At 42.6% G+C, this 11,243-nt stretch overlaps 2 protein-coding genes across 2 annotated transcripts; one reads left to right on the top strand and one right to left on the bottom strand.

Moving 5' to 3' along the window:
* si:ch211-191i18.2 (uncharacterized protein LOC564095 homolog) lies at window positions 1-3,795 on the top strand. Its single transcript, XM_053863713.1, has 4 exons — window positions 1-136; window positions 1,617-1,697; window positions 2,236-2,483; window positions 3,081-3,795. Exons 1-4 carry the CDS (start codon window positions 97-99, stop codon window positions 3,129-3,131), a joined length of 420 nt encoding a protein of 139 aa, XP_053719688.1. The 5' UTR covers window positions 1-96; the 3' UTR covers window positions 3,132-3,795.
* A 3,033-nt stretch (window positions 3,796-6,828) lies between these two features.
* Window positions 6,829-9,260, bottom strand: cart4 (cocaine- and amphetamine-regulated transcript 4). Its single transcript, XM_053863503.1, has 4 exons — window positions 9,104-9,260; window positions 8,888-9,025; window positions 7,445-7,525; window positions 6,829-7,383 (listed from the first exon to the last, which is right to left on the bottom strand). Exons 1-4 carry the CDS (start codon window positions 9,179-9,181, stop codon window positions 7,276-7,278), a joined length of 405 nt encoding a protein of 134 aa, XP_053719478.1. The 5' UTR covers window positions 9,182-9,260; the 3' UTR covers window positions 6,829-7,275.
* Between the last annotated feature and the right edge of the window lie 1,983 nt (window positions 9,261-11,243).

Below are 11,243 nucleotides of genomic sequence, written 5' to 3'. Positions count from 1 at the left end.
ACCTCGGGTCTCGCCTGCTCCAGTGTCTCCCTGACATACATCAGGCCGCTCCGTCCTGCTGCTTCTCCAACAGTTGCTCTCCAAACTCTCCTCACCATGTTCACACTTCTGCTGCTTTGTTTAATGCTGCTGCTCGGTGAGTCTCCAGTGTGTGTGTGTGGGTCACATGGTTTTCATTACTGCTGCATGTTCAAGTTCAGTTAGAGATCCGGGATGACACACTTCCTGTTGTAACAATTGACAACCGACTCTCAGTTCTCATCACCCGGAGCGACTGTTTGTGTGTCTGAGTGAGCTTGTGTGAGCATGTTTGTGTGTATTTGCAAGTACTTGCTACTGTAGTTTTCTATGTATATTTGCTTTTTCGTCTTCATTCAAGCATGCTCTTTTATGTGTGTATGTTTATTTCTTTTGTCTGTGTCAGCTTCTCTGTGTACATGATTGTACCTAGCTGAGCTATATTTGTTTTTGCCGGTCCTCACAGAGCAAAGGCAAATTTGAGGATTAAAATTTCAAAATAAGTAGTTTGGTTCAGAGTCCTGGCTCAAGCGAGCCATGTGTTTTGGATGGTTAGATTTAGGAAGAGAGGCTGGGGAAAGGGTGACGGCCATGAGAGGTCCTCACAAAGATACCGGTACAACCCTGTGTGAGAAAGTCCTGATTAGTGCTCATTCAAAAAAATGTTTTTTTGTTTTTGCATTGTGTTTGTGACTTCTTCATTCAAGTGTGCGCTTGCTTTTGTGTGTGTGTCCCATTGTGTTTGTTATGGACAGCTTAAATGAAATCAATTATTAGCCTCAACTGAAGTGTGTGTTTAGCTTTTGTGTTTGTTGTGTTTGTCTATATGTTTGTATGTTAAGTGTGACTTACTTTTTGTTAAGTTTCTGAGTCTTTACTTGTTCGTAAAGTGGCCCTGAGTGTGTCTGTGTGTGTGCGTGTACCAGATTTAGCTACACTTGCGGGGACTAACACTTGTGAGGACATTTGCTTTTTTCCAATCCCCACGAGTTAAAGCTTGAATTTGAGGATTAAAACTTCAGAATAACTGGGTCCCAGTTTGGTTCAGAGTCCTGGTTCAGGTTGGCCATGTGTTTTAGATGGTTAGGTTTGGGGGGAGAGGCTGGGGAAAGGGTGATGGCAATGATAACGTCCTAACTTGGATATAAAGACGAACGTGTGTGTGTGTGTTTGACCTGACCATGAGGTCATATCAGCCTTCGTTCACGCGTGTGCTGGAAAGTGAAACCAATGATATAACGTTACATCTACGAGGCCAAACGGCGCTCTTTTCCTCAGATGTTTGTTTGTGTTGTTTTAACTGGGTCATGTGATCTGCAGCCACAGGTTCCGACATGGGAGGAAACAGGAAGTGGAGGCAGCTGTTTGATGAGTCCTCCAGCTGTTTAAGTACAACATGCAGAAATGTTTCCCATCAGAGTTTCTCAGATTATCGTCCACATTTCGCTTCTATTTCAAGCTCCAACGTGAACATCAGGGTCGTGACCTCTCCCTGCCCTCTATGCTTTATTTAAATGAACTACGGTCCCACATGAAGATGAGTCACAGCTCTGCGCTCGAGTTCACCACTTAGATTGATGATGTCACTCCTTGCTCAGGCTCTCGGGGTCAAGACTACGAAGAGGTCACGCAGGCTCCAGACTACGACTACAACGCGACCTTCGACTACCACCTCTACAGTAAGCACTTCACACGACATGTTTGTATATACACGTTTCTAAGATGTTTCTGGACCTCTGGTGCCGGGATATGTTGACTGAGGAGAGACGGTTGCTGTGAAGAGGACGGCAACATTGTGCACAGATTTAGGGATTGTGATGTCGTACTAGCAAGTGAAGGAGTGAGTGACCACTGGACTCAGAGCAGCATGTGAAGAAGATAATCTCAGAGGGATGAGAGCTTCACTCTGGCGCGGGAACGTCTCCCTCGGTCAGAGGTGAAGCGTGTCAAAGTGTGTTGTTGAAACTCGCGCCCACTGACCGGACCACGGCGAAGTTTCTCAGACCTTCCAATGTTTCTCTAGAACAAAAAATCCCAAAATAAAAAGTTACATTTATCGATGATTTATTACACAGGGCTGTGTATGGAACCGGCACCAAACATATCATTTATTTCCACTCGGAATGAAAAGAACTCAGATAAGAAGTGCGAGTGAGTGAGTCAGAATCAAGAAGCTTCCTGATTGGCCGGCTCTTTGACAGTGGGCGTTGCTTTCAGGCAACACCAGCAGCGAAGCGCTGGACCAGTTCCTGGAAGAGATGGAAGGATTCATCACGTCCGAGGAGGAAGAGGTGAAGCAGGAGGACGGAGAGGTGGTGGGGATGGAAGAAAAGAATGGAGAGGAAGACGAGAAGAATGAGCCGGGAGCAGAGGAAACGGCGGAGGAAGTGAAGGAGATGACAACCGTGAGAACAAAAGGAACCGGCCATGTTCGCAACCGCACGGTTTCCCTCCCAAGCTCCCTGGTGAGTCCTGACCCAAGTGCTTGTGCTTTGGCTTTCATTTGGGGTTTGTCTTGTTTTCAGTTTTTGTTTTTTATTAATGATCTCTAAACATGTCACACCAAAAATGTGGCCGTGTTGGTCAGAAAAATTCCTAATGGTTAAAACCAAGGGCAGCAAGTAGTTATAGGAGTTATTTATCCTTCCATAAATCCCTCTTTATTGTAACTTACTTTTTGTCCACTTCCGGCCATCATAGCCACTGGAATTAAAAAAGGGAATAAAAGAAATAAAAAGAAGAAAAAGGGAATATGAAAAAAAGTAATAAAAATATGGAAAAAAGTGAAAAAAGGAAGATGTTTCTCTTACACGCGACAGTCCGCAATAGCTCGCGCTACTGTTTTTCATTTATTTCTCTAGGGGGAAGCGCTGAGGTACGTAATTTGGTTGCATGTGGATGGTGCATTCTGGGGTATGGGAATTTTCTTTACCACTGAAAATAACAGTGACTACGATGGCTTACAGGATACGCGTGTCTCCCCCTAAACTGACGCCGATGGTTCAAACCAAAAATCTTTTGTCACTTATGAGTTTCCAACGCATTCATTTTTCTTGTTTCAGCTTTCTCCTTGCTTCTGGATTCTGCTGGTCTTTTTTCAACACACACTCTGACACATGAACAGTTTTGAATTCTGACACACACAGAGATGCCACTGACACACACACACACCATCGTTCTATGAAGTTCATGCGCTGGGTTCGGATGCGGGACCATGTGGACCTCAGTCCCTCACAGAGACTCCAGGATCACCGGACCAGGATTGGATAAAAATATGGGAATATATGAATATAAATGAACAAAGGATATATTTGAACACAAATAAAGTGCCTTTTCCAACAAGTTGCAGAACCTTAACTATCATTCATCTTGGAATCGAACCAGTGACCTTCTTGCTGTCAGGCAGCAGCACCACCTCGTGTTGTACATCTACTCTAAGTGAACAATTGAATCGAAATTGCTGAGTGCATTATGGGGCGTGCAGACTTCATTTCATCTGACTAACTGGGACACCAGGGGGTGGTAGTGAACAACTTCTTCAATTAGTAACTCCACTTGCAAAGAGACAGGGGAAACTAAGGGTGTGGATATTTTATAAGCAACTTATTTTTTATGTTCATCCAGCCCTGCACAAAAAGCGGGGCAACGTTTTTTGGTCGAGGAGTTGTGTGTGTTCATGTTGAGGCTGTACAACAGTGGAAATACGCTGGATGTGTCAGCGACAGTAGCCGCGGCGGAGAGCGCAACCGTCGTCACCGCGCAGCCAATCGAGCGAGTTCATCCATAAATAAAGTCAACGATGCGGTCAGCAACGGCTCAGTATTGAGTGACTGCGGCAGATCGAATGAAAATTTCACAGTCAATACGTTGCCTCCACTTCCACGACAGAGTTAACACGTTAGCAACTGCGTGTTTCTTGCTGAAGATGCGGCGCCATTGCTCAAAACAAGTTCAAATTTCTGCATGTGCTGGACAATAAAGAACCTCAGAAAGTTGTCATATACATCAATGTTTGTATCTGCCCCAATAACATAAAACAGTAACTGAGAAGTTTTTTTCAGGAAAGATTAAATGAGAGATTAATTCATTATAGACCATAATGAAACATTTTTAAATCACTTGGCAGTACTAGAGTTAACTACCTGAGGGAGGCAAACAGGGAACAACATCAGGAAACAAAACGTTGACTCTGATGTTGAAAAACCTGAAAACTGTTCAATCTGAATTGTTGACTTGATCAATAATAATAATAATAATAATAAACAGAGTTATCACCACGATACTTGTTTTGTTCAGAAGGAGCAACAAATGTGTCACTTTGAAAGAAACAATTAGTTACTGGATCAGTAGTTACAGGGTTAACTTCATCCAGAACCAGACTGACTGTGAGGACTGTTGACAGTTCAGCTGCTCCTGGTCTGAGAAAACCACACAGAGAAGCTGAAGGTTTTATCTGCAGAATGATTTAGAACACACTCTTTTAGATCAGTCCATGAGAAGAGAGTTTACCAGCAGCTGAGTGGTTTCTCCCACTCTAGCTCCCTCCAGGGCGTCATCACAGAACTGTCACGTAAAACCGACAGCTGGTCTAACGGTCTAATCGCAATGATAAAATAAACTTTAAATTTGACTAAATTTGAAACTTGAGTGGTTTTAACCCCAACTTTGCAACTTCAAGTTTGCTCCACAACTTTCCTTCCTTTTATACAGTAAAGACACTCAGAATGTATACACTGTTGCAGTGCCTTTCTAGTTACTGACATAAAACACAATTTGACACATGAAGGAGACAGCATGGAAAAGAATGCAGAAATCACCCACAGGAGGTTCAAATCAAACTGTACCGACCTACAGCGCACACCTGTCGCGATTGGTTGTAACGTTCAGATAATAGTTTGAGCACGCGATTGGTGTCCAACTCAAAAACAATAAAAAAACAGAACGACTACTCTAAAGGTATCAGCAAGCGCATCGTAAAGTCGAATGTCTGAGATGACCGTAAGCAGCACGCCAGAATGTTTTGTGTCAGCATCTAGATCAACCTCTGACCTGCAGAGCACCAGAGCGGTTTCTCTTTTATTCACAGAATAAACTTCACAACTTACTCTATTCACGTTTCTATAGTTTCAGCCAAATCTTTTTAAGTTGCCTTCCAACTCGCTGAGTCAACGCGAGCCTTCGACTCCAGAGACGACATTTCAGCGGGTATGTGTTTGTAATTACATGTCTTATCTCTAAATGTCGCCTCCAGCCTGATAAACGTCGACTCAAAGGTTCCCGGATCTGGGAACAGAGTGGATGATGAATAAGGAAGGGACACTGTTTTCCATGTGTATTTGATATCGCCTGTCGGGGGGGCTGAGGGGTGAGAGCACTGGCAGCATCTGAGCAGCAGGGGAAGCATGAAATCTGCCATGCAAACATCGACCTATATGCAAAGCTTCAAATAAATCACTTTTCTCTTCAAGCTTTCTGTCAACTTGTTAATGTGTAACAGTCAAACTCAAGGAAATTGTCTTGATTCGCTTTTATTTTAGTTATTGTAACTTCCGTTTGATGTTCTCCATTTCCGTGTTCATGGCACACGGCTGGAGTCAATCATCGAACAGCTCATAAGCACCTGAACTCCAGCAACGCGTGCCAGATCAGATCTGTTTGTTCCTGTGGTAAATTAGCTCTCCTTGTTGGTCCTCGCTATCACTCACTCATTTCATTGTTTATTTACTCCTTGCTTATCCCTGGTGCCTGAGTTAGTGTTCTGTCTCTTCCGCTGTTTCCAGCGTGTTTCCTAGTTTGCTCTGTGATTTGTTATTGCTGTTTTGGCTCTCTTTATACAGTTTTACGTTTGTTTGATTCTTCTGGTTTGGTGACGCTTTGATTTTGGACAATCTGACTTCACTTTGTTTTCTCCCGGTTCGGTGACGCTTTCCGTTCTGCTTTTATTGTTGTCTTGCATTAAAGATCGTACTCGCTCCGCATCTAGTCTCCTGTGAGTTCTTCGTCACGGCACTTGGGTCCCGCTCCGCTCCTCAATCATAACAGAAATGGGGCCAAAAGAGGCTCATCCGCTCATACTTTGAGGCCCACAAGAGCTTGAAACAAATAGTGTTTATCTATTCCAACATAGGAAAAATTGCACCAAAATGTAGATCACGAAAAATGTACCAGGATGTGGTCAGCCTTCAATATTTCAGGGTTATCACAAGCTACATCACACGGGCAACATTCACACAAACACACTCCTTTGTATGTTTGGGAGGAAACTGGCGTGCCTGGAGTAAACCCACTCAGCCTCAGCCTCAACATACAAACTGCACAAAGAAAGGACAGCGGTTCCTCAAGCTGGGACAGTGCAGGGGTGAGACTTGGGGCAGGAAGGATGGGGATCATAAGGGCTGGAAACACTTGTGAGGCACGAGGAGAACCGAGGCCAGGCCTGGAACCAGCAGGCGCAAAGCTTGACGGATCAGTGAGCGGATCAAACTCAGCGCTTGATGACATCACAGAGGCGCAGCTGCCTCCGTCTTAAGACTAATTAGGGGTCAGTGAGCGACGCTGCCTCTGGGCTCATCCGCCTCATCAGGTGTTCATCGAGAGCTGATCGATTGGGAACTTGCATGTGCTGGTTAACTTGGATTAGTGGGAGGCGGTGTGAGTGATGGTGACAGGTGAGAGTCACACGACCTCACACCTCCGAACTTGACTGCTGATGTGTAATGGAATTTTAAATTGCGATTGAACACGGGAAATGGCTGGAAACAACAGAAAAATTAAACAAATTTGTGGGTGAACAAGTCAGTGGTGGGGATGAATGGTCATTTCAAGATTTTTATTACACAAAAGTACATAGTTTCAACAGAGAAACAGCCAGCGGAAGTCAACTTGCATGTATTCACACTTTAGTTAGCGGTGAAAACCTATTTGAATGATATTTAAACATGTTGAAACAGCACAAGTGACAATAAAATGAGTGGGTTTTAATAAACATCCATGTTGAGTGGGTGAGGAAATGTACACAGCTTATATCGATCAAACAAATTCACAACATTTTAGCCACGATTTATGTGTTAATGTGGGCTTGTTTTGGAGTTGTAATAGTTATATATTTGACGTAACGGGAAAAGACACCGCCCTCTAGTGTTTGGCTTTGTGAAGTGCATAAATGTGAGCAGACACCAACAGTGGGCTTGTCGATCTTAACACCACACCTTTGTTTAAAAGTTGACCTCTGACCTCTCAAACCCGACGGACGTGTGTTCAATAGCAGCGCAGGAAGAAGGTGTTGCACGCGGTCCCTCGCAGGCAGTCGCACAGCCGGCCGATCCGGGGTCCGTGTTTCATCGCGCACCGCTCGCCGACGTCACACTGACAAAGAAGTTCGTGTCACATATTTAGAGTCACAGGAATGTGGACTTCAAGTTCTCACCCGAGGAATGACGCTGGCTTTTTTCTCCACTGATAGGCCGACGCCATCGTCCTCGTCCAGGAGGTTCTGCAGCGCGTCAGCCTGGAAACACAGGACAATAAAAAGCGGATAGTGTACATCACACTTAACAAATATCCAGAATGAATATGTTTTTATTCAAATGCCCAAAACAGCCTACGAATGACCTGTCAAGACAAAAACATGAGCAAACTGAAGGATATCATAATGGACACACACTGCAGGTCACCACACAGTGAGCATGAAAAGGTCAATAACCAGCTTATTGGGTCTCATTTCAACAAGGTGGTGACATCATCGTGACCTTTTATATCCGCTCACCTTCTCACAGACAAATGAAGGGACTCGGAACTTTCCTCCATAAATCGTCCCCGACCTTTGACTCGCGAGGAGTTTTAATTGGACCTGTTGCTGACGCCACCACACACCTTTAATTGAGGGCAACTCTACTGTGACTCAAGGTGATGTGACACACTTGTTTACAGTGGAGGAAGACATCGTGAACCCACAGGTTAAAGACTCAGGACCATGGAACCCAGACTGTGTGTCAGGAGGCAATGCTTTCACAGCAACTCCAGTGTTGGCAACACAAACAAACATGAACACAACATGAAGCAGCGTGTTTCTGAGTTGGGGAGGGAGCCCAGCGCTCCAGAGGAAACCCATGCGAGCACAATAGTTGCTTCAGGGTGAAATCAAACCAGGGACTTGCCAACAAGTCAGCAGCTGTTTTCACTTGAATTTGCACTGTGGATTTTAGATTTAAATTAAAAGTGACACGACTAGTACAGTTGAAATATGTTTGCGTTAAAATTATTTATTTTTCCTTTTTTTGTACACTTACTGCTGCAATTTTAATAAGAAAAAATGATAAAATAGGATATTAGTTTGTCTGCGCTACAAACATACCACTCAGTTTAAATGAGCTCAGCTCAAAGTCATGCATATGAAAAACATTTTTAATCAACATAAATAATAAATAAATGACATTTGAAGACTTAAATGCCAAAAAAAGCCTCACTATGATTTATGTCACATTTCACAATTATTTTTAAGAATTAGATTTAATTAATCATGTATTTAATATACTTTTAATAACAACATAATTTATGTGTTAATGCTTAATTTACCAAGGACTGTGTGAATTGAAAATACAGAAAATAAATAGTATTTATTAAATGTTTATCATAGAAATATTCACATTCATAAATAAACATTTTACAGTGACACAAATAAATATGATTATTATTGACTTTATGTCTATATTTATAGTCACTTGTTTATAGCTCAATTATAATTATATTTTATATATATTTTTTCTGCAATATATATATATAACAAAAAATAATATAATAAAAAATATAATATACATAAATAATATATAAATAAAATCCAAATGCCTAAAAGTGAAAGTGAATAACTCACCAGTTGCTGGGTGTTCATGCCAATTAAGGGCTGGTCCAGCGACCTTTGACCCTGACAGAATGTGGTCAGCACGGACAGACAGATGGACAAGTAAATGGCGATTCGTAAGGCCTCCATCGTCCACTTGGTTGTTGTCACCTGAGGATGAGAAGTTCAGAGCTGTGACACACACACACACACACACCTCGCATAATAAGTCAGAGGTAAGTAACTCACAGGAATCTGCTGGGTCTCGACTGAGGCGGATCCTCTGGTCCTCCGGTGTGGCTGCCTCTCCTCCTCCCGCTGGAGCATTTATGCTGGCGCTGCTGCGTCACGTCTGATCCGCCTCATCAATATTCAGCAGGTCGGTGTGGACGAGTCGCCAACCCGCAGCCACGGCTGACCCTGACCCTGACCCTGACTGATGACGTCACTCACCTGTCACTGTGTGGTCACACATTGTGTTGTTGTGGAACTTTGAAAATTGACTTTTCGGAATCTGGATTTTTTTTCGAACATCATTGAAGTAATGCCAAAGAGCTGGGGGGACACCCTGGAAAGGACACAGACAAACACTGATTTAGAGTCTCTTGTGCATTTTTTTGGAGTGTGGGAGGAATCCAGAGTGTTCAGAGGAAAGCCACACTGGCACACAGGGAGAACCCAAACTCTGGCTGGATTGGAACCTGCGACCTCACGGTGAACCTCCATGTATCGCAGCGTGTGGAAGGACGACGTAGCGGACAGAAGCGTTGATGTCATCAGACAAATGCCAACACCTTGTTATCAGGCCAGTCGTCAGACTCTGGCGACTCGTCACCGAGGGAGCGGCAGATTTATCACCAACTAATCAGACTTCTGAGGTTGCCAGGGCAACGGTGTGTGATGTCATTGCGCTTGAAAGTCAGTAACGTCAGTTCGCGATCAAAGCAACGTCTGCAATAAAAATTGTTTCTCTGCTGTGTTGACCGGAGAAGATCCCTGATGACTAAGTGAAGCTAAGCTAAGCTAAAGAACAGAGACCGTCAAACACACTACGATGATGGAAAAAATGAGGTATGAAAGGAATTACACATTACTGAATTTTTTTTTACACTTTACATAAATATATACTCAGTAGCTTTGCTTCAAAATAAAAAAAAGTATTTACTTGTAGAGGGACTACATCAACGAGTTGACATAGAAAATAATTTAATATTATAAAATTGAAACAAATATTTTGTCATAAAAAATATAACAAATGTTTTAAGACATTAAAAGAGCGTTAAGATATAAAAACTTGAATATAGCCACCATCGCCTAGTATTTACTGAGGTATATTTAGTAGGACAAAATGGCTGCCTCACTCAAACCAACCTGTTTCACAATGAATAAGCCGGGGGTTCTGAACCTTTTTGATCTTGGTGCCCACCTTTCACCCGGGGCCCAAAACATGTAATCGAATCAAAACCTTGTGATCGTCGCAAAGATATTTATTTGTCATCGAAAAGTCTAACCAGCAGCAGAACCAAGTGCAAGTCATATTCATCAAATTTACTAAAGAAAAAAAGAAAAAAAAACACTTAATTAATAATAAATAAAAAAAATGAATAAAATTCTGAATAAAATAAACAAAATAAAATAACAAAACCATGTCTAAATATCATAAAATAAAAATTTGATATTTTATTTATACTCCAAGAAGATACAAGTAAATAAAAGTATCGCCACAAAATGTTATTATTAGTTTTCAAAAGTGCTTCTACAGGTGCTTACAGTGTTTACTGTTGGGGGCAGCGGCATGACTTTTCTTTTGTCATTTTTTTCTTTTCAAGAACTCCATAGTTAACTATCACAGATCAGTCAATTCAGAGACACACTACTGCCATCATATGTGGCTAATGTAAATGAAAACTGAGCGGCTCACAGCCCAACAAAACCCAAACAAAAAAACTTTTAGTGTTCCTCCAGGAGGCGCTCACGGCCCAACCATGGGCAACGGCCCTATGGTTAACAATCACTTATCCTCACAGATCATATGCTCCCACGCATTCTTTACCTTTGTATTGCTGTTCAGCAATATATCCACCGGGGGGAGCAGCCCAGAGTCAAAAGTTTATGACAACAACAAACTCCAAAACCAACATGGCGACTGTGGAGTCAGTATTGATCATGCAGCTCTTGCAGAAAAGAGGAAACAGAGTCAGCGCTGCAAGAGGCGGTGAAGCCGTTAAATATTTTAAGTTAAATAGATAAAGTTATCGCCACTGGAGGATGGAGAATTTCCACCATTATTATGTCTTCTCTGCGTCTCATTAGAGCTACGTATACAGGTAGTAACAGCAACACTGCCCCGCATGGTTTCTGGCAGTACTGCTCCAATTGGTCTGTATCA

The sequence above is a fragment of the Synchiropus splendidus genome, chromosome 4 (genome assembly GCF_027744825.2).
Source record: "Synchiropus splendidus isolate RoL2022-P1 chromosome 4, RoL_Sspl_1.0, whole genome shotgun sequence".
In the NCBI taxonomy this organism is placed as follows: domain Eukaryota; kingdom Metazoa; phylum Chordata; class Actinopteri; order Syngnathiformes; family Callionymidae; genus Synchiropus; species Synchiropus splendidus.
This window is presented reverse-complemented; position numbering and strand designations above follow the sequence as displayed.

Bases quoted from the DNA above. Each gene is read 5' to 3' on its own strand.
- si:ch211-191i18.2 (XM_053863713.1), top strand. From the start codon at position 97: ATGTTCACACTTCTGCTGCTTTGTTTAATGCTGCTGCTCG. The intron at 1,698-2,235 runs GTAAGCACTTCA...CGTTGCTTTCAG, and splicing joins CTTCGACTACCACCTCTACA to GCAACACCAGCAGCGAAGCG. The intron at 2,484-3,080 runs GTGAGTCCTGAC...TTCTTGTTTCAG, and splicing joins TTTCCCTCCCAAGCTCCCTG to CTTTCTCCTTGCTTCTGGAT.
- cart4 (XM_053863503.1), bottom strand. From the start codon at position 9,181: ATGCTCCAGCGGGAGGAGGAGAGGCAGCCACACCGGAGGACCAGAGGA. The intron at 9,026-9,103 runs GTGAGTTACTTA...TCTCATCCTCAG, and splicing joins TCGAGACCCAGCAGATTCCT to GTGACAACAACCAAGTGGAC. The intron at 7,384-7,444 runs GTGAGAACTTGA...CTTCTTTGTCAG, and splicing joins AAGCCAGCGTCATTCCTCGG to TGTGACGTCGGCGAGCGGTG.